General features: G+C 43.7%; 1 protein-coding gene across 2 annotated transcripts in view; it reads left to right on the top strand.

Moving 5' to 3' along the window:
* MNT (MAX network transcriptional repressor) overlaps nucleotides 1–23,022 on the top strand; it is a 50,002-nt gene that overhangs the window by 1,203 nt on the left and 25,777 nt on the right. For both annotated transcript variants that reach the window (XM_067472056.1, XM_067472057.1), the window contains exons 2-5: nucleotides 19–145; nucleotides 15,022–15,622; nucleotides 17,084–17,125; nucleotides 19,267–19,378. In XM_067472056.1, the coding sequence (XP_067328157.1) occupies nucleotides 73–145; nucleotides 15,022–15,622; nucleotides 17,084–17,125; nucleotides 19,267–19,378 (828 nt within the window). In that variant the 5' untranslated portion in view covers nucleotides 19–72. The remainder of the gene's footprint in view (nucleotides 1–18; nucleotides 146–15,021; nucleotides 15,623–17,083; nucleotides 17,126–19,266; nucleotides 19,379–23,022) is intronic.

The raw sequence follows: 23,022 nt of genomic DNA, 5'->3' as shown, positions 1-23,022 counted from the left end.
ATATTTTGGGATCCTCAGACTGCCCCCACCCTCCTGCTCCTGCTCCTCCTTTTGGGACTCCCACCCCGAGAAATGAGCATTGAGACCTTGCTAGAAGCGGCCCGGTTCCTGGAATGGCAAGCGCAGCAACAACAGAAAGCACGTGGTAAGTGGAGTCACTCCGGAGTCAACCCGGATCAGATGCGGGGGGAGGGGTTGCACCTCTTTTTTCCCTTCTGCCTAAATGGGGAGCACTTCTCCACCTTCTCCCCCAATCTCATTATTATTATATTGTTCAAATTGGATTGGGAGAGAGAGAGAAAGAGCTTTGGGGGAGTCCCATGACGTCATCACTTGCAAATGCCATTCCCACCCTTGTCTGATGGTGATGAATGCCTAATTAATCACATTGCAAAACAGGGGCTGGATGGCCATCTGTCAGGGGTGATTTGAATGCAATATTCCTGCTTCTTGGCAGAATGGGGTTGGACTGGATGGCCCACCAGGTCTCTTCCAACTCTAAGATTCTATGATCTAATTAATAAGACTCATATGACTGTATTGTCAGTTTCTTTGGAATGCCTCCCCTCCCCTCTATCTTCATTTCAATTGGCTGTCAGCACAATAATAACCATAATAGGGATATTCATATTATATTATAATATTATTATTGTAAGTCTTGCCACTCTTTATTATTATACTATATTATTATGCAGTTTCTCATGTCACTCCTGACACACACAAAATATATTAATATCAGCATAACAATAACTATCATAGGCATTGAAGGGATATTCATAAATAATATATTATCTATTAATATCTATTTAATGTGACTAATATTAGCAGTTTCTTTGTCAGCACAGTAATAAACATAATAGGGATGTTAATATTATTATATTATATTATTATTGTTAGGATATTATTATTGTAAGTCTTGCTATTCTTTATTATTATATTATGATGCAGTTTTTCACGTCGCTCCACGTAACAATAACTATCATAGGCATTGAAGGGATATTCATAATAATATATTAATATCTATTTAATGTGACTAATATTAGCAGTTTCTTTGGAATGCCTCCCCTCCCCTCTATCTTCTATTCAGTTTGCTGTCAGCACAATAATAAGCATAATAGGGATATTTATATTATATTATTAGGATAATATTATGTTATATTATTATATTATTAATAAAGATTTATTATTATATTATTATTAGGATATTGTTATTTTATTATATTATTATTAATAAGGATTTATTATATTATTATTATTATGATATTGTTTTTATGTAATATATTATTATTAATAAGGATTTAATATTCTATTATTATACAGTTTCTCAAGTCACTCCTGACACACAAAAAATATATTAATATCAGCATTACAATAACCCTCATAGGCATTGAAGGGATATTCATAATAATATATTATCTATTAAAATCTATTTAATGTGACTAATATTAGCAGTTTCTTTGCAATGCCCCCCTCCCCGCTATCTTCATTTCAATTGGCTGTCAGCATAATATTAACCATCATAGGAAGTGAAGGGATATTGATAATAGATTATTATTATATTAATTATTATAGTGTTCATAATTGTATATTATATTAATATTGTTAATATACCGTAGTAATATATTAATATATCATATTAAAAAAAATTATTTACGGCATGGATATGCCTCCCTTCTCACCCCGAAGGGGACTCAAGAGTGGCCTACAAAATATATTTGCATACAATATATTATATTATTAGCATAGTACAATATCAGTATTGTATATTACTATATTACACAATCCATTATATTGTAATATTATTAGTAATATTACATCTAATACATTATAAAAATTATTAACAATATAATACAATAATACAATATATTATCTAATTAATAAGACTAATACGACTATATTGGCAATTTATTTGCATTGCCCCCATGCCTTCCACCTTCATTTGAATTTTCTATCAGCATAACAACAAGCGTCATAGGCAGTGAAGAGATATTAATAATATATTTATTAATATCTAATTAATGAAACTAATATTGGAACTTTCTTTGCATTTCCCCTCCCCTCCACCTTATTGTCAGCATAACAATAAGCATCATAGGCAGTGAAGGGATATTATTTTTATTAATCATAATAATAATGTGACTACTATTGGCATTTTCTTTGCATTACCCCCTCCCCTACATCTTCATTTGAATTTGCTGTCAGCACAGTAATAAGAATAATGGGAAAGGATGTTAATAATAATATATTATTATATTGTTATTAATAATTATATATGATATTATGCAGTTTCTCACATCACTCCTGACACGAAAAAATATTCTATCAATGTAATATAATATAATAATTCTATTATCAATAATCTGATTATTATTATCTAATTAATAATACGAATCTCACTATATTGGCAGTTTCTTTGCATCGCCCCCCTCCCCTGCATCTTCCCTTGAATTCACTGTCAGCGTAACAATTTGCATAATTGTGAAGGGATATTAATAGTAATATATTATTATATTATTTTATAATATTGATATAATATTACAATTACATTAATAATATAATAATGAATAATAATAATTCTGATAATAATTATATTAATAATAACAACATATAACTAATAATTCTGATAATATAATTATATTAATAATAATAATATATAAATAGTAATAATTCTGAAGGGGGCCCCTGGTGGTGTTGAGCTGCTGATCTTGTTGACTGAAAGGTGGTGGATTCGAATCTGGGGAATGGGGTGAGCTCCTGCTGTTAGCCCCAGCTCCTGCCAACCTAGCAATTTGAAAACATGCAAATGTGAGTAGACCGATAGGTACTGCTCACATTCATGCCGGCCACTTGACCTTGGAGGTGTCTATGGACAACACCAGCTCTTCAGCTTAAAAATGGAGGTGAGCCCCACCCACCCAGAGTCAGACTTGACTAGACTTAGCATCAGGGGAAAACATATACTTTTACTTTATATTAATAATAATATATTAATATAATATGATATAATAATTATATTAATACTAATAATAATTCGGAATATTTATAAAGGATGGTTGGTTGTTTAATATGAGGTTTCTCTCGCATTGGCATCCCTGGTTATCTTATTAACCCCTATTTGATTTTGCTGTCAGAATAATAAATAAATATTCCTTTTTACTCTAGACTGCGAAGGAATAATAATAGAAGTAATAATAATTGGCATTCCCTTTGATCCTTGGCACTGAAGGAATACTAATAGTAATAGTAATACGTTGTCAAAGGGTTGCTGTGAGTTTTCCGGCCTGTCTGGCTATGTTACAGATGCTTTGTTTTGGTTCGGAAAGATAAGACTTGTCTTGCTGAAGGCTTTTGTGGCCCGAATCACTGGGTTGCTGTGTTTTCTGGGCTCTATAGCCATGGTCTCCTGACGTTTTGCCCACATCTGAGAATGCCTGCCATAGATGTGGGCGAAATGTCAGGAGAGAATGCTTCTGGAAGCATTCCTTCGTGACGTTTCACCCGCATCTATGTCAGGCATCCTCAGAGGTTGTGAGGTCTGTTGGAATTGAGGCAAGTGGGGTTTATATATCTGCAGAAACAAAGGATTCCCACCTGGCAGCAACCAGCCAGGTTATGAAGCTGTGAGTCCATTAAATGCTAATCAAGGTGGCGAATTGAAACTATATACCTGGAATGTCCAATTTGAGAGAAAGCACTCTTGTCTGTTGGAGGTAAGATGGCCTTGTAGCTTCGAAGCCTGGCTGATTGCTGCCTGGTGGAATTTTTTTGTTGTTGGGAGGTGTTAGCTGGCCCTCATTGTTTCCTGTCTGGATTTCCCCTGGTTTTTGGGTGTTGCTCTTTATTTACTGTCCTGATTTAACACCTCCCAACAAAAGATTCCCCCCAGGCAGGAAGCAGTCAGGCTTTGCAGCTGCAAGGCAGTTCAGTGCTCATCAAGGTGGCCAATTGCCACATTCACACTTGCCTTCAACAGAGAAGTCCCACCCTGGACATTCCACAGATATGTTTCCAACAGAGCTCACAACAACCTCTGAGGATGCCTGCTGCTCTAGATGTGGGCGAAACGTCAGGAGAGAGTGCTTCTGCCACGAGAGCCTTCGACAAACACACCAGACAATAGAATGTTGGCGTTGCGAAGGTTCCAAGAACTCCCCCCTCCCCTCCCTATCCACCCCCGGGTTTGGAGCCTTGCGTGTTTGCTTCCAAACGCGCCCTATTGGCTGGCGGGGAGAAGCTGACGTGTCGAGGCCACGCCCCCGACCACGTGCGCTGGGGGACCCGCCCTCGGCGGCTGGCTACGCTGTGCGGTTTCATTCTTGCTGTGGCGCATGCGCAGTGCAGGATCTGGTGCTGGCCTGATGCAGCCTCATACTGAGAAAAAAAAAGACCTATAGGGATTGTTAGACGCTGAATAAATGTAATTCCTTGATTATTACTATTACAAATAGGCTATTCCCCATTCTATACCATATATTACACTAGATTGTCCGTATAACAGTAGTTTCTTGACAGTTACAATTCAATATAGGCCAAACTAATACTAGGTCATACCATAAATTCTGTATTGACTTGATTATTAGCACTGAAAGACAGGCTATTTTGGGGATAATAATATGATGATGTTGCTGTGAGTTTTCCAGGCTGTCTGCCCGTGTTCCGGAAGCATTCCCTCCTGACGTTTTGCCCACATCTATGGCAGGCATCCTCAGAGGTTGAGGGGTCTGTTGGAAACTAGAAAAAGGGGGTTTATATATCTGTGGTAACAAAGGATTCCCCCAGGCAGCAACCAGCGAGGCTTTGGGGCTGCAAGGCCATTCAGTGCTAGTCAAGGTGGCCAAATGGCAACATTCACACTTACCTCACATAGACAAGAGTTCTTTCTCGCACCTCCCAACAAAGGATTCCCCCAGGCAGGAAGCAGCCATGCTTTGGAGCTGCAAGGCCATTCAGTGCTAGTCAAGCTAGCCAATGGCAACATTCACACTTCTCTCAAGCAGACAAAGAGTTCTTTCTTGCACCTCCCAACAAAGGATTCCCCCAGGCAGCAACCAGCGAAGCTTTGGAGCTGCAAGGCCATTCAGTTCTAATCAAGCTAGCCAATGGCAACATTCACACTTGTGTCAAACAGACAAGAGTTCTTTTTCCCACCTCCCAACAAAGGATTCCCCCAGGCAGGAAGCAGCCAGGCTTTGAAGCTGCAAGACCATTCAAGGCTAGTCAAGGTGGCCAATGGCAACATTCACACTTGCCTCAAACAGACAAGAGTTCTTTCTCCCATCTCCCAACAAAGGATTTCCCCAGGCAGAAAGCAGCCAGGCTTTGAAGCTGCAAAACCATTCAATACTAATCAAGGTGGCCAAATGGCAACATCCACACTTGCCTCAAACAGATAAGAGTTCTTTCTCCCAACAAAGGATTCCTCCAGGCAGGAAGCAGCCAGGCTTTGGAGCTGCAAGGCCATTCAGTTCTAATCAAGCTAGCCAATGACAACATTCACACTTGTGTCAAGCAGGCAAGGGTTCTTTTTCCCACCTCCCAACAAAGGATTCCCCCAGGCAGGAAGCAGCCAGGCTTTGAAGCTGCAAGACCATTCAAGGCTAGTCAAGGTGGCCAATGGCAACATACACACTTGCCTGAAACAGACAAGAGTTCTTTCTCCCACCTCCCAACAAAGGATTCCCCCCAGCAGCAACCAGCCAGGCTTTGGAGCTGCAAGGCAATTCAGTTCTAATCAAGGTGGCCAATGGCAACATTCAAACTTGCCTCAAGCAGACGAGTTCTTTCTCCCACCCTGGACATTATTCCACAGATATAGAAGATAGATATATGTGTGTGTGTGTGTATAGATAGATGGGTCATTTACATACTGGTGTTCCTTGTAGCTAGAAACAACAGGAAGAATATTGGCTCTGGCTGCAAGGTGGGAAAAAAGGATTTGATTCCCTTGAGCAGAGCCTGGGCAGTGGAAAGATTTCCTCTTCAGTTTGCTCAGCTGCACCCGGGTTTGGCTCGGGCAGATCAGGTAGATGCGCACATTCGACGTGTCATAGGCCACGGGAGGTAATCTGGACGTTTCGTTTCCTTGGTGAGTCAAAGTAGATCGGGAGGAAATTCTCCCAGCAAAAGACAATCATCGAAAAGGCTTGAGATGAGATGGATAAGCTTTGTTGACATCCACCAGTGTGTTTGAAGTGTGCCTTTTCCTGCCTTTTAGGCAATTAGAATGAAATGGGTGGCTGTGAGTTTTCCAAGCTGTCTGGCCATGTTCCAGAAGCATTCTCTCCTGATGTTTCACCCACATCTATGGCAGGCATCCTCAGAGGTTGTGAGGTCTGTTGGAATTGAGGCAAGTGGGGATTATACATCTGTGGAAACAAAGGGTTCCCACCTGGCTGCAACCAGCCAGGCTTTGAAGCTGCAAGGCCATTAAATACTAGTCAAGGTGGTCCCATGATATACGTGATGACGAGACTAAGAAACCCAACTGTCAAGACATTATTAAGCAGTGGGTCAGACTTCGCAACCTTTGGGGATGCCTGCCATTGTTGGGAGGTGTTAGCTGGCCCTGATTGTTTCCTGTTTGGAATTCTCCTGCTTTTTGAGTGTTGTTCTTTATTTACTGTCCTGATTTAATACCTCCCAACAAAGGATTCCCTCAGGCAGGAAGCAGCCAGGCTTTGAAGCTGCAAGACCATTCAATGCAGATGAGTTCTTTCTCCCACCCTGGACATTATTCCACAGATATATAAACCCCACTTGCCTAGTTTCCATCAGACCCCACAATCTCTGAGGGTGTGGGCGAAACATCAGGAGAGAATGCTTCTGTTCTTTCTCCCTTGCCCCCGGACATTCCAGAGATATATATAAACCCCACTGGCCTAGTTTCCAACAGATCCCACAACCTCTGAGGATGTGCATGAAACGTCAGGAGAGAATGCTTCTGGAACATGTCCATACAGCCCGGAAAACTCACAGCAACCCAGTGATTTTGGCCATGAAAGCCTTGGACAACACATAGTTGCAATTGACCGCCTTGACTAGCATTTAATGGCCTTGCAGCTTCAAAGCCTGGCAATGGAACAGTGGCTTCAAACTACAAGAAAGGAGATTCCATCTGAACATTAGGAGGAACTTCCTGATTGTGAGAGTTGTTCAGCAGTGGAACTCTCTGCCCTAGAGTGTGGTAGAGGCTCCTTCTTTGGAAACTTTTAAACAGAGGCTGGATGGCCATCTGTTGGGGGTGCTTTGAATGCAATTTTCTTGCTTTTTGGCAGGGGGTTGGACTGGATGTCCCAGGAGGTCTCTTCTAACTGTATGATTCTATGTATAAACCCCACTTGCCTCGATTCCAACAGACCTCACAACTTCTGAGGATGCCTGCTATAGGTGTGGGCAAAACATCAGGAGAGAATGCTTCTGGAACATGGCCAGACAGCCCGGAAAACTCACAGCAAAAGTGTAACCAAGGAATCGGCACCAAAATTTGGGTTTGGCATGGATGAAAAGTGGAACCGAGGAATCGGAGCCATAATATCCTTCCTAGGAAGGATATTTTGGTGCCGATTCCTCGGTTCCACTTTTCATCCATGCCAAACCCGACTTAAGACAATGGATCTCCACCCTGGTGGAGTTGGTAGAACCACGGTTTGGTTCCACTTCAGAATTCCTTGAACATGTGGGTGTTTGTGATGTGTCTGTGTGGGCCTCCGAGCAGCGAAGGGTTGTCCAGGTCTTGTCGAACCAGCTACCGAATGCCACCCAGTGATGCCTTCCTCGTTGGGCTCTTTGGGCGTGCTTATCTCACAGGAAGTGGGAAGAATATTTTTTGGGGGAAGAGCGGGCGACTCCCTGGGGCAGGTCCTCATCTAGGTCAAGTGATGCCTTCCTCAATGGGGCCAACGGATCTCCGCCCAGTTGGGACAGACATGGAGTTGGTTCTCCTCTGTGCCATGAATCATTCCCACACACTAAAGTCATGGAGGAAGGCCTCCAGAAGGATGACGTCTCTGGCAGCCTGGTTAGCCTTCAGAAATGTCCTCCTGGGAGTTTTTGTAGGACCCAGAAGCATGGGCAAACTTCAGCCTTCTGGGCGTTTTGGACTTCAGCTCTCACAATTCTCGAAGTTGTAGAAGTTGACGTCCTAAACATATCAAAACATTTGGGTTTAAGATCCAGGATAGAAACCTGTAGATTATATAACCTCGATTTATTATTTGTTTGTTTGTTTGTTTACGGCATTTATATGCTGCCCTTCTCACCCCAAAGGAGACTCAGAGAGGCTTACGAGATATATATACACACAGTATATTACGTTATTAGAATAGTACAATATCAGTATTAAATATTTCTATATTGTATTATACCATTATATCATAATATTATTATTATATTATATTATATTGTAATGTTATTATTATTGCATCTAATATAAATATATAATTATAATACCATATTATTATTATTATTAGTATTTTATTGCATTACATTAAAATATTATAAATTATGGATTATTATGGATTAGTTATCCCTCTAGAGTTGTTTGGAAAATCCCGGGCATTCAACTTTCCAAACCAGGAAGTGAAATTTTGTGGTGGCGGATTGAGGAAGTCAGCTTCCAACCCAGGGCCTCCCGATGTTGCTCAGGGGTGCATCCACACTGTAGAGTTAGTGCAGTTGGACTTCATTTGAACTGCCACGGCTTTGGGCTATGGAATTGTCACATCCCAAGGAAGGAGGGAGGGAGGAAGGGAAGAGGGAGGGAAGGGAAGAAGTGAGGAAGAGAGAGAGAGAAAGGATGGAGGGAAGGAAGGAAGGAAGGAAAGAAAGAGGGAAGGAAGTAAATGAAAGGGAAGGAAGTAAAGAGGGAGGGAAAGAAGGAAGGAAAGAGGAAAGGAAAGAACGAAAGAGGGAGGGAGGAAAGGGAGGGAGGGAAGGAAAGAAGGAGGGAAAGAGTAGGGGAAGGAAGGAAAGAGGGAAAGGGGGAGGGAGGAAAGGGAAGGAAGGGGAGGGGAAGGAAGGAAGGAAAAAGGGAAAGAAGGAAGGAAAGAGGAGGGGAAGGAAGGAAGGGAAAAGGGAAGGAGGGATGGAAGGAAGGAAAGAGGGAAGAAAGGAAAGGGAGGGAAGAATGGAGAAAAAGGGAAGCAAGGAAGGAAAGAGAGGGAGAGAAGGAAGGAGGGAGGAAAGGAAAGAGGGAAGAATGGAGGGAATGGGAAGGAAGGAAAGTGGGTGGGAAAGAGGGAAAGAGGTAGGGAAGAAAGGAAGGAAGCAAGACAGATTTGTTGGTTGGTTGGTTTGCAGCTGTAATATCCAGGGATGCATCTATACAGTTCCTCATGTTGTGCTGACCCCCAACCATAGCATTATTTTTGTTGCTACTTCATAACTGTAATTTTGCTACTGTTATGAATCGTCATGTAAATATCTGAAATGCAGGGTGTATTTTCATTTACTGGACCAAATCTGGCACAAATGCCCAATACGCCAAAGTTTGAATACTGGTGGGGTTGGAAAGGGGATTGATTTTGTCGTTTGGGAGTTGTAGTTGCTGGGATTTATAGTTCACCTACAATCAGAGAGCATTCTGAACTTCACCAACGATGGAATTGAACCAAACTTGGCACACAGAACTCCCATGACCAACAGAAAATACTAGAAGGGTTTGGTGGGCACTGACCTTGAGCTTTGGAGTTGTAGTTCACCTACATCTAGAGAGCACTGTGGACTCTTACAATGATGGATCTGGATATTGGTCGGGCTCTTGGTTATGTTCACAGTGCTCGCTATAACCTGCAAATTCATTGGAGGGGGGGCACCCCAGCCACCCACACACATATTTTCACTCATATCACATGTATGGATTTTCCTGACTGCGTTGCCGCAATCTGTGTCTATCCAAACATATGTGTATTTTTAAAATCAGGATTTGATTAGAACTTTCCCCCTAGGAATCTCCAGATCCTCCTACAGTAGCAATTCAGCAAAACTTCTACTAGGCCTTATTTTCTGGAGATGTCTTATTTTTGGGGGAACAGGGTATGCCACTTTATAGGTGCGTGTAGACTCTAGAATGAATGCAGTTTGAGGCCTTTATTAATTGCCATGGCTCAGTCCTATGGATTCCCAGGAGTTGTGCAGAGAAACTGACGAGGGTTGAATGAAAAGTAATGCCTCCACCTTCATAACTCATCAGCAGAGGGAGAGCGCTTATTGGAAAGTTCCCTCTTGTCTATAGTTATTTTATTAATTGCTCTCCAGTCTTGTTTGCATGACATCATGCTTTCTATTCCATTGTCCGAGTGATTGATATGTAAGGGTGGGTCAAAAAATATTGCCTCCTGGGTAATACAAAACATTCTGGATGAACCTAGAACAGCAGAAGTTGCTTCAGATCATAGCATAAAAATATGAGAGTTGAATGAAAAGTAATACCTCCACCTTCGTAACTCCTCAACAGAGGGCGGTACTGGTATGCAGCAGGTACTGGCTTGTTCAGTAGACTCTCCTCTACAGTTCCATTTTGGCGGGAAGCCTTAGCATTGAACAGTTGTGGTGTTAAAGTGAAAAGTAATGCCTCCACCTTCGTAACTGCTCAACAGATGGCAGTACTGGTATGCAGCAGGTACTGGCTTGTTCAGTAGACTCTCCTCTACAGTTCCATTTTGGTGGGAAGCCTTAGCATTGAATGATTGTGTTGATAAAGTGCGAAGTATGGAACCCTGCGCAGATGGTTGGTCAATGCGACTTAAGCTAACTTCAGTCATTGAATTTTTGACAGCAGAAGGTGTCACCCCAAGGGAGATTCATCAGAGAATGCAAGCTGTTGATGGTGATTGTGTGGATGTGAGTACTGTGTGTTGTTGGGTGAGTAAGTTTAAAGATGTTGAGGTGGGACTTTCATGACAAAGAGTTGGACGTCCTGTGACAGCAACCACCGAGTTTCACAAGCAAAAGATTGGCAGATTGATTCAGGACAATCGTATCACTCAGAGAGAAATTTCAAGCGTAATCAGCATTTCACAAGAACGTGTGGGTCACATTATTGCTTTGCTTGGCTATTGGAAGATCTGTGCACAATGGGTTGTGGAAGCAGAGTGTCGACTTCTTCCATGACAGCTTCAGAAAACGTGTTCATTGTTGGCGGAAATGTATCCAATTGTCCGGTGATTATGTGGAAAAGTGAATAGTGGTAGTTAAAGAGCCCATTCTAAGGATTATTTCTGCGTTTGATTTATTGAAATATTCCCACCCAAACCCAAGTAACGAAGGTGGAGGCATTGCTTCTCATTCAACCCTCGTAAATAAATACCTTGTTAAGCTACAGCTCCCAGTGCACTTAAGCCTCCACTTGTGTTCATATGAATCAGTCCTATCAAAACAGAAACAGGTCCAACGAGGAGCCAAACAGGTGAGCCAAGAGGCAACGGAGAGGGGAAAGTCCTCTTTGCTGGAAAGGAGGGAGAGGAAGGAGGCAGGTCCCCAAGCGCGTGCCTCTCCGCAGTACACTTTGGAAGACAACACGACCAGGATGGGTCAACTGGACGGCAGCCAGGCAGCAAAGCAACCCTGCCGCTCCCTCGCATGCGACACCAAACACGTCACCCGAGCGAGTCCGTCAGTCGGCGGAGCCAAATCCTGCATGGAAGCAGAGCCAGGGAGGAGAAGAAAACCACTCCTGTTGAGGCTCAGCGCAGTTCTGCACCACTTGAGCTGCTAAGGCTCAATGTGATGGAATTCTGGGAATTGTAGTTGAGCGAGGCCCAAGCACTCTTGGGCAGAAAAGGCTCAAGACCTTGTCAGACCACAACACCTATGATTCCAGAGCATGAAAGTAGCGTCAGGTTGCATTCACCTCAACTATCAATAGAGAACCCTGGGTGTTATAGCTTATGAAGATCTTTACGGCTGAACTATGCTGATCCAGAACTCCCAGGATGCCATAGCATTGAGCAATGGCATGTTGGTTGCAAAGTTTATTCATTCTACAGCAGCGTTTCTCAACCTGGGGGTCGGGACCCCTGAAAAGGGGGGGGGGTTCAGAGGGGTCGCCAAAGAGCATGAGAAAACAGATTTATGATAGTCTTAGCAACCCCTTTGGCAGAGAAAGCTGAAGATCTCTCCACCTGTCTTCCTTTTTGGAAACAGAAGGAAAATCCTCCCACCAGTATTCAAATTTGGGCGTATTAGGCATTTGTGCCAAATTTGGTCTAGTGGATGAAAATACATACTGCAGATCAGATATTTGCATTATGGTAGTATAAATAACGCCTGGCTTGAAAGCAGTATGTGTGAAAAAGATCTTGGAGTCATTGTGGACAACAGGTTAAACATCAGCCAACAATGTGATGCAGCGGCAAAAAAAGCCAATGGGATTTTGGCCTGCATCAAGATACGCATAGTGTCTGAATCCAGGAAAGTCATGCTCCCCATACTCTATTCTGACTAGGTTAGACCACACCTGGAATATTGTGTCCAGTTCTGGGCACCATAATTGAAGGGAGATGTTGACGAGCTGGAATGTGTCCAGAGGAGGGCGACTCAAATGATCAAGGGTCTGGAGAACAAGCCCTATGAGGAGCGGCTTAAAGAGCTGGGGATGTTTAGCCTGCAGAAGAGAAGGCTGATAGGAGACATGATAGCCATGTATAAATACATGAGAGGAAGTCATAGGGAGAAGGGAGCAAGCTTGTTTTCTGCTGCCCTGGAGTCTAGGACGCAATGAAGGAATGGATTCAAACTACAAGAAAGGAAATTCCACCTGAACATTAGGAAGAACTTCCTGACTGTAAGAGCCGTTCAGCAGTGGAACTCTCTGCCCTGGAGTGTGGTGGAGGCTCCTTCTTTGGAAGCTTTTAAGCAGAGGCTGGATGGCCATCTGTCAGGGGTGATTTGAATGCAATATTCCTGCTTCTTGGCAGAATGGGGTTGGACTGGATGGCCCATGAGGTCTCTGTGAGTCTATGATTCATAACAGTACCAAAATGACAGTTATGAAGTAGTAACGAAAATAATTTTATGGTTGGGAGTCACCCCAACATGAGGAACTCTATTAAGGGGTCATGGCATTAGGAAGGTTGTGAAACACTGACCCATAGGTTTCTCCTTCAGCCCCTTTTTGAAACCAGCAGTACCCCTTGAGCAAATTCCATACATTAATTTATGCACAACCTCCTTTCTGTCCATTCTGAATCCGCTATCCAGATGGGGGACACACCTCTGACAAATGGGCTGATAAAGAAAGAGCATTACGCTTTTGTCACTTCGAGGTAGGAGAGCAAAGCATCGGGTCCTGTTCTCTGTGACTCTGTCTGGAGGCTGATAACCTCTTTTGCAGTGATGGATGGGCACGTTGTAGGTTGCCGCCTCCGCATAAGGAAGAGGTGGCATTAGCATGGCGGGTTTTCGTTTTCTAAAGGTTGCTTTCCAAACAACAGGAGGTGGTGGCGTTTCAAGCTTGATAATAATAGTAGTAGTAGTAGTAGTAATAATAATAATTGAAGAGAAGCAACTGGAAAAGTTGACACAATATGAGGATTAAAATATTGAACTGCAAAGACTGGCACAAACCAGTCAAGGGGGTCCCAGTGGTGATTGGCACACTGGGTGCTGTGCCTAAAGACCTTGGCCTGCACTTAAACACAATCGGCGCTGATAAAATTATCATCTGCCAGCTGCAGAAGGCCACCTTACTGGGATCTGCATGCATTATTTGCCGATACATCACACAGTCCTAGACACTTGGGAAGTGTCTGACGTGTGATCCAATACAACAACCAACAGAGTGTCTGCTGTGGACTCATCTTGTGGTGTTTTAAATAATAATAATAATAATAATGGTTAGGTAAGGTAATGTCAGGTAAAGGTTTTCCCCTGACATGAAGTCCAGTCGTTTCTGACTCTGGGACTCTGGTGCTCATCTCCATTTCTAAGCCGAAGAGCCGGTGTTGTCCATAGACACCTCCAAGGTCATGTGGCCAGCATGACTGCATGGAGCGCCCTTACCTTCCTGCCTTATTGCTCTACTCATATTTGCATGTTTTCAAACTGCTAGGTTGGCAGAAGCTGGGGCTGACAGCAGAAGCTCACGCCGCTACTCGGATTCGAATACAACCTTTCGGTCAACAAGCTCAGCAGCTCAGCGCTTTAACCCAATGCACCACTGGGCAGTATAATATAAATAATAATAATATAATATAAATAATAATATAAATAATAATAATATAAATAATAATAATAATTTATTTCAATACCACCCTCTCTCCCTGAGATGACTCAGGGCGATTTAACACACAAGGCAGACATTCAATGCATAAGTGAGTACAAAACATATCAAAATACACAATAGAGCACAATAATAACAGTGAGTTTACCACGAAGGATTAAGCACTGAGATAAAAATATAACAGAATTGTCAGTAAAACATCATTAAGGAAAAGGTTTCCTCTTGACATCAAGTCTAGTCAAGTCCAACTCTAATGTTTTGGTTGGGGGTCACCACAACATGAGGAACTGCATTAAGGGTTCTCAGCATTAGGATGGTTGATAAACACTGGCCTAGGGAATTGCATTGGTTTTTTTCGCTGCCGCATCACACTCTTGGCTCATGTTTGTGGTTACATATATGGACTGTTTTCAAGAACTGTATTAAGGGATTATGGTATTAGGAGGGTTGAGAACCACTGCTTTTAAGATGTGGAACTCTCTGCCCCGGAGTGTGGTGGAGGCTCCTTCTTTGGAAGCTTTTAAACAGAGGCTGGATGGCCATCTGTCGGGGGTGCTTTGAATGCAGTTTTCCTGCTTCTTGGCAGGGGGTTGGACTGGATGGCCCATGAGGCCTATGATTCTATGTATCATGGCAGCCATATTGTGCAAGTGGAGTGGACAAACAACTGTAATTCCCACTCTATATCAGTTGGTTTGTGAGAAATTCCATTGCTGTCTTCATGCAGAGTTTGTTCTAGTTCTGTTCTCATTGTGTCTTTCTCTCCCCTTCTCCTCCTTCCCACGCTTTGTTCATCTCTCCAGAAGAAAACGAAAAGCATGAAAAACTTCACCTGGACCATGAGCAGGAGCTTCCGAAGGCCAGTGTGCCACGGGTCAACCACGCCGTGGCCCACGAGGAAGAGCCACAGAACGATGTCTTGGCAGTGCCCCTGTCTCCGCCTGCCCCGGCCCCTCCACCTCCCCCACCCCCACCCTTGGCGGCTCCCATCTCGGTCATCCCCATCCCCCTGGTCACCAACCCGCCACAACAGATGGCCCAGAGCACCTTGTCTCCGCCTCTCATCCCGCGCCACCCGCCCCTTGGCGCTCCGGGCCTCGGAAAGGAAGCCCCACTGGTGGCACCCGTGATCCAGAAGGCCTCCGGACCGCTCCTCCCGGACATCAAGTCACCCTCGCTTGCGTCGGGGAGCCCGGGCCAGCTCCCGCACTACGCCGCTCCCGTGCTGGCCATTTCCCAGCACCACATGGTCCAGCAGCAACCCATCCAGCCCCAGCCGCCAATGCACCAACCTCTGCAGCCCCACCATGTGTCGCCACCACCCCTGCCACCCCCGCCACTCGGGGTCAAGATGGCCCCTTCGGAGGACTCCAAGCCAAGCGAGCAGAAGAAGAGACCAGGAGGGTGAGTGAGTGGCGGTGCTGATTGAGCTGGTCCCTGTTTGCAGGTTGTGCCTCCCTCTTTTTGTTGGAAACGGCAACCTTCTACAAGCCTCCTATATAAGTTATTTGTTGTGTATATATACGAGGGTTATTCAGAACGTAAGGTTACAAGGAGCCCCCGATGGTGCAGTGGGTTAAACCGCTGAGCTACTGAACTTGCTGGTTCAAATCCAGTGAGCGGGGTGAGCTCCCACTGTTAGTCCCAGCTTCTGCCAACCTAGCAGTTCAAATATTCGTAGATCAATAGGTACCACTCTGGCAGGAAGGTAATAGCGCCTCATGCAGTCCTGCTGGCCACATGACCTTGGAGGTGTCTACGGACAACACTGGCTCTTCAGCTTAGAAATGGATATGAGTACCAACCCCCAGAGTCAGACACGACTGGACTTAATGTCAGGGGAAATCCTTTACTTAAGGTTACAAGGCATGTGTGGGAATTTTCACACGAGAAGTTGGTACCACTGCCATGTAGTGGGAAGCCCATGAAAGCAAATGAGCAGTGTCAGTCGTCAGTAGCTCATCAACTGGCGTTGTGAAGGTTAGAGATTAGCGTCCTCATTCTGTTTCTCTTCAAGTGTAAAGTTTGTGCTATATGAGGGACATTTGAGAAGTAAGGTTACAAGGCATGCAGCTCTCGTGGGGAATTTTTGCACGAGAAGTTGGTACCACTGCCATGTAGTGGGAAGCCTATGAAAGCAAATGAGCAGTGTCAGTCGTCAGTAGCTCATCAACTGGCATTGTGAAGGTTAGAGATTAGCGTCCTCATTCTGTTTCCCTTCAAGTGTAAAGTTTGTGCTGTATGAGGGACATTTGAGAAGTAAGGTTACAAGGCATGCAGCTCTCGTGGGGAATTTTTGCACGAGAAGTTGGTACCACTGCCATGTAGTGGGAAGCCTATGAAAGCAAATGAGCAGTGTCAGTCGTCAGTAGCTCATCAACTGGCATTGTGAAGGTTAGAGATGAGCGTCCTCATTCTGTTTCCCTTCAAGTGTGAAGTTTGCACTATATGAGGGATATTTGGAAAGTAAGGTTACAAGGCACGTAGCTCTCGTTGGGAATTTTCCCATGAGAAGTTGGTATTAACTGCCATGTAGTGGGAAGCCCATCAAAGCAAATGAGCAGTGCCAGTCGTCAGTAGCTCATCAACTGGCATTGTGGTGAAGAGATGAGCATCCTCATTCTGTTTCCCTTCAAGTGTGAAGTTTGCACTATATGAGGGATATGCGGAAAGTAAGGTTACAAGGCACGTAGCTCTCACTGAGAATTTTCCCATGAGAAGTTGGCATCACTACTGTGTAGTGGGAAGCTAGCAGAAGCGAATGAGTAGCTCATCAACTGGCATTGTGATGAAGGTTAGAAATGAGGTTTGCTGAAACATGATCCCAACCATGACTTTTAACTCTTTTTTGTTTTGAATTTTTAGGGTCGGCACCAGGGAAGTCCATAATAAGTTGGAAAAGAACAGGTATGTAGCTTTGGGGGGAAATCCTGTATATGGTTGGACAAATGCTAGCCAGTGGAGCTCTATACTTCTCCATTTAAGTATGGCCGCCTTGCAGAATAGTTCCGTTTTGATCCCTGTTGCTCTGGATCCCTTGGATGGAAAGGCTTGTTAGGGAAAACTACCCTAGAATATATCAGAGAATCCAAAAACATAAACAGGATACATCAGCTCATTAGCGAGCAGAGCATGAGCCAATAATGTGATGCGGCAGCAAAAAAAGCCAATGGGATTTTGGCCTGCATCAATAGGAGTCTAATGTCTAGATCCAGGGAAGTCATGCTCCCCATGCTCTATTCTGCCTTAGTTAGACCACACCTGGAATAGTGTGTCCAATTCTGGGCAACACAGTTGAAGAGAGATGTTGACAAGCTGGAATGTGTCCAGAGGAGGGCAACTAAAATGATCAAGGGTCTGGAGAACAAGCCCTATGAGGAGCGGCTTAAAGAGCTGGGCATGTTTAGCCTGCAGAAGAGAAGGCTGAGAGGAGACATGGTAGCCATGTATAAATATGTGAGAGGAAGTCATAGGGAGGAGGGAGGAAGCTTGTTTTCTGCTGCCCTGGAGACTAGGATGCAATGGAGCAATAGCTTCAAACTACATCTGAACATGAGGAAGAACTTCCTGACTCTGGGAACCGTTCAGCAGTGGAACTCTCTGCCTTGGAGTGTAGTGGAGGCTCCTTCTTTGGAAGCTTTTAAACAGGCTGGATGGCCATCTGTCAGGGGTGCTTTGAGTGCAATTTTCCTGCTTCCTGGCAGAATGGGCTTGGACTGGATGGCCCATGAGGTCTCTTCCAACTCTATGAGTCTATATCCGAGCACTTCCTGCTGGGTCACTCTAACCCCGGGGCGTTGCCTTTCCTTAACCCCTGTTGTTAGTATTCTAGGTGTCTACGAGTTGCATCGGACGGGTTATTTTTTATTTATTTCTCGTGTCAGGGCAGCCAGTCAAATATATTACATATTACAATATATTATATTACAAATCGGACGGGTAACACTAGGAGACTCCATATTATCCAACATTTTCATTTATCCGACGTTCTGCTAGCCCATTTATGTCGGATAAGCAAGACTCTACTGTAGATACATTCCTCAGGAGACGAGGGAAGGGAAACCCTTAGTCTACCCCAAGCTACACCTCACACACACTCTCCCTCCGCTCTCCTTCTCTCTTGCTTTTTATCTTTCTTCCTTTCCCTCCCTTTCTCTCTCTCTCACTCTCCTTAGGTCGACACTAGCTTTGACTCTTAACAGGCTCTACATGCAGCAGCCTTCACACTGGAGCTTTCTCACACGAGGCTTCTCTCACACAGAGGTTTACCTCACACACACTCTTCCTCCGCTCTCCTCCCTCTTGCTTTTTATCTTTCTTCCTTTCCTTGCCTTTCTCTCTCTCTCTCTCACTCTCCTTAGGACAACACTAGCTTTGACTCTTACAGGCTCTACATGCAACAGCATTCACAGTGGAGCTTTCTCACACGAGGCTTCTCTCACACTGAGGTTTAGCTCACACACTCTCTCCCTCTGCTCTCCTTCTCTCTTGCTTTTTATCTATCTTCCTTTCCTTCCCTTTCTCTCTCTCTCACTCTCCTTAGGACAATACTAGCTTTGACTCTTACAGGCTCTACATTCACACTGGAGATTTCTCACACAAGGCTTCACAGAAGTTTACCTCACACTCTCCTCTCTTGGTTATATCTTTCTTCCTTTCCTTCCCTTTCATTCTCTCGCTCACTCTCCTTAGGACAACACTAGCTTTGACTCTAACAGGCTCTACATGCAACAGCCTTCACACTGGAATTTTATCACACAAGGCTTCTCTCACACAGAGGTTTACCTCACACTCTCCTCTCTTGGTTTTATCTTTCCTCCTTTCCTTCTCTTTTTCTCTCTCTCTCTCACTCTCCTTAGGACGACACTAGCTTTGACTCTTACAGCCTTCACACGGGAGCTTTCTCACACGAGGCTTCTCTCACACAGAGGTTTACCTCACACACACTCTCCCTCCGCTCTCCTTCTCTCTTCTTTTTATCTTTATTCCTCATTGAGGACTGCAGACTTGAGCAGTGTGGGTGACCTTAGGATGATCTGTCTCCGCAGGCGTGCCCACCTGAAAGAATGTTTTGAGACCCTCAAGCGGAACATCCCCAACGTCGATGACAAGAAAACCTCAAACCTCAGCGTCCTAAGGAGTGCCTTGAGATATATCCAGGTAGGGCCTGAAATTCTTACATTTGTTTCTTTTGTTCTGTGTTGAGCATTCACTGTTCTTTGAGCATCCCATGTTGGTTTCTGGAGACACGTACTTCTGGTTTTTGGAGAAGGGAAGGTTGAAAGGGGAATACAACAGTTGTGTTTAAATATTTGGAAAGATGTCACCTTGAGGAATTGTTTTTCGTGTTGTGTGTCCAAACCAAGTTGCAGGAAAAGAGATTCCACCTAAACATTGGGAAGAACTGTTGGGAGAGTGGGCTTAAGAACATAAAACCCTCATAAATGCACGGTAGAGGAATTTATCAGCAGCACCAATACCCCAAAGTGATAAAATAAACAAAAACACACAGTCCAATGCTATCTCTCTTTTAGTAGACTTTTTGTGGTAAAATAATATGGTTGCACTATTTGCAGTAACAAGGTTCCCATAACACAAATAAATACATAGTAGCATTACATGCAACAGCCTTCTCACATGAGGCTTTTCTCACACAGAGGTTTACCTCACACACACTCTCCCTCCGCTCTCCTCTCTTGCTTTGTATTTTTCTTCCTTTCCTTCCCTTTCTCTCTCTTTCACTCTCCTTAGGACGACACTAGCTTTGACTCAGGCTATACATGCAACAGCCTTCACACTGGAGCTTTCTCACACAGAGGTTTACCTCACACACACTCTCCCTCCGCTCTCCTTCTCTCTTGCTTTTTATCTTTCTTCCTTTCCTTCCCTTTCTCTCTCTCTCACTCTCCTTAGGATGCCACTAGCTTTGACTCTAACACTGGAGCTTTCTCACACGAGGCTTCTCTCACACAGAGGTTTATCTCACACACTCTCCATCTGCTCTCCTCTCTTGCTTTTTATCTTTCTTCCTTTCTGTACCTTTCTCTCTTTCTCACTCTTCTTAGGACGACACCAGCTTTGACTCTTAACAGGTTCTACACACAGCAGCTTTCACACTGGAGCTTTCTCACATGAGGCTTTTCTCACACACAGGTTTACCTCACACTCCTCAGAATGACACTAGCTTTGGCCCAGTAACTCTAACAAGCTTCTAACGGATGTTAAGGATGGCTTTGTTTTGGTTCGGAGAGATAAGACTTGTCTTGTTGAAGGCTTTCATGGTCCGAATCACTGGGTTGCTGTGAGTTTTCCGGGCTGTATAGCAATGTTCTGGAAGCATTCTCTCCTGATGTTTGACCCAAATCTATGGCAGGCATCTTCACAGGTTGTGAAGTCTGTTGGAAACTAGGCAAGTGAGGTTTATATATCTGAAATAATGTCCAAGGTGAGAGCAAGAACTCTTGTCTGTTGGAGACAAGTGTGAATGTGACAGTTGGTCGCCTTGATTAGCATTTAATGGCCTTGCAGCTTCAAAACCTGGCTCTCTTTCTTTTCATGTCAGAAGCAACTTGAGTAAAATAATAATTGCAATAATAATAATAATAACAATTAGGGTAAAATAGTAAATGCAATAATAACAATTATAAATAGAGAAAAATAATAAATGTCATAATAATAATAAATAGAGTAAAATAAAAAATTTGTTTCAGGAGCGACTTGAGAAAACTGCAAGTTGCTTCTGGTGTGAGAGAATTGGCCATCTGCAAAGACGTTGCCCAGGGGATGCTGGATGTTTTGATGTTTGACCATCTTTGTGGGAGGCTTCTCTCATGTCCCCGCATGGGGAGCTGAAGCTGATAGAGGGAGCTCATCCATGCTCTCCCTGGATTCGAACCTCTGATCCTGTCAGTCATCAGTCTTGAAGGCACAAGGGTTTAACCCATTGTGCCATCAGGGGCTGATTACTGCCTGGGGGGATCCTTTGTTGGGAGATGTTTGCCCTGATTGTTTCCTGTCTGGAATTCCCCTGCGTTTTGGAGGAGGCCAGGGTTTCAAATAGCAGGGAAAGAGATTCAACGGAAAAGATTAGGAAGAACTTCCTGGAGAGTGGCCTAGGCTGCCTGGGAATATGGTGGAGTCTCTTCCGCAGAGGTTGTCTATCAGGAGTGCTTTGATTGTGCCTCCCTACATGGCAGGAGGTTGGACTGGATGGCCCTTGGGGGTCTCTTCCAACTCTAGGATGCTATATCAGGAGTAGGCAATACAGGGTCTCATGGATACACTTTGTCTCTTCCGTGCACCATCTTATCCTGTCCGCAATCCCTTCCCTTTACTATTGTGTCTCGCAAATTGGATAACATATATATTGATTTTCCCTGTTCTCTGGTTGACTGCTTTTGCCTTGGATCCATCCAGTGAATCCTATTTGTAAGGCTCGAACTTTTAAAGGAAATGTATTGTTGGAGGCTTTCATGGCCAGAATCACTGGGTTGTTGTGAATTTTCTGTGCTGTAGTAGCATTCTCTCCTGACATTTCACCCACATCTATGGCAGGCATCCTCAGAGGTTGTGAGGTCTGTTGGAAACTAGGCAAGTGGGTTTATACATCTGGAATAATGTCCATGGTGGGAGAAAGAACTATTGTTTGTTGGAGGCAAGTGTGAATATGCAGTTGGTCACCTTGATTAGCATTTAATAGCCTTGCAGCTTCAAAGCCTTTCTTTTCATGTCAGGAGCAACTTGAGTAGAATAATAATTGCAATAATAATAATAATAATAATAATAATAATAATAATAATAAATAGAGTAAAATAGTAAAAGCAATAATAACAATTATAAATAGAGAAAAATAATAAATGTAATAATAATAATAAATAGAGTAAAATCTATATAAATAAAAATGTAATGTTCGTTTGTGGGATTAGCATAACTCAAAAACCACTGGGCGAATTGACACCAAATTTGGACACAATACACCTATCAGGCCAACGAGTGACCATCACTCATAAAAACACTGAAAAACACAGCCAAAGAGACTTAAAAAACCAAAAAACAAAAATTACATTACAAATGCACAAAACCACATATATACACAAACACATATATACACACAATACATACACACACATATATATATATACACAAAACACATATACACAGACTGGGCCACAGGAACACGTGGCAGGGGACAGCTAGTAATAAGTGTATTTTTTTTGTGTGTCAGGAGCAACTTGAGAAAACTGCAAGTCGCTTCTGGTGTGAGAGAATTGGCTGTCTGCAAGGACGTTGCTCAGGGGATGCCCGGATGTTTTGATGTTTGACCATCCTTGTGGGAGGTTTCTCTCATGTCCCCGCATGGGGAGCTGGAGCTGACAGAGGGAGCTCATCCACACTCTCCCTGGATTCGACTATGACTGTGGCAACTTGCCACCTTGATTAGCTCTGAATTGCCTTGCAGCTGCAAAGCCTGGCTGGTTGCTGCATTGGGGAATCCTTTGTTTGGAGGTGTTAGTTGGCCCTGGTTGATTCTCGAAAGGAGGAAACCATGGAAATGAACAAAATCTGGCTACCAGTTTAAAAAAAAACTCTAAAATCAGGACAGTAAATAAAGAGCAACACTCAAAAAGCAGGGAAATTCCAGACAAGAGACAATCAGGGCCAGCTAACACCTCCCTTTGTGGATGTATTGGTTGTGATGTGCGCTGACTACTGCAGGGAAACCCATATTCTGAGCATAGTATGAAGAAGCCAAAAAGGAAGTGCTGCAGCCAATGGATTTCCCCACTTATTGTTATTCTGCAGAA

Source organism: Anolis sagrei, chromosome 11, assembly GCF_037176765.1.
Source record: "Anolis sagrei isolate rAnoSag1 chromosome 11, rAnoSag1.mat, whole genome shotgun sequence".
Taxonomy (NCBI): domain Eukaryota; kingdom Metazoa; phylum Chordata; class Lepidosauria; order Squamata; family Dactyloidae; genus Anolis; species Anolis sagrei.
The sequence above is the reverse complement of the archived record's forward strand: the minus strand, read 5'-3'. Positions and strand labels throughout refer to the sequence as shown.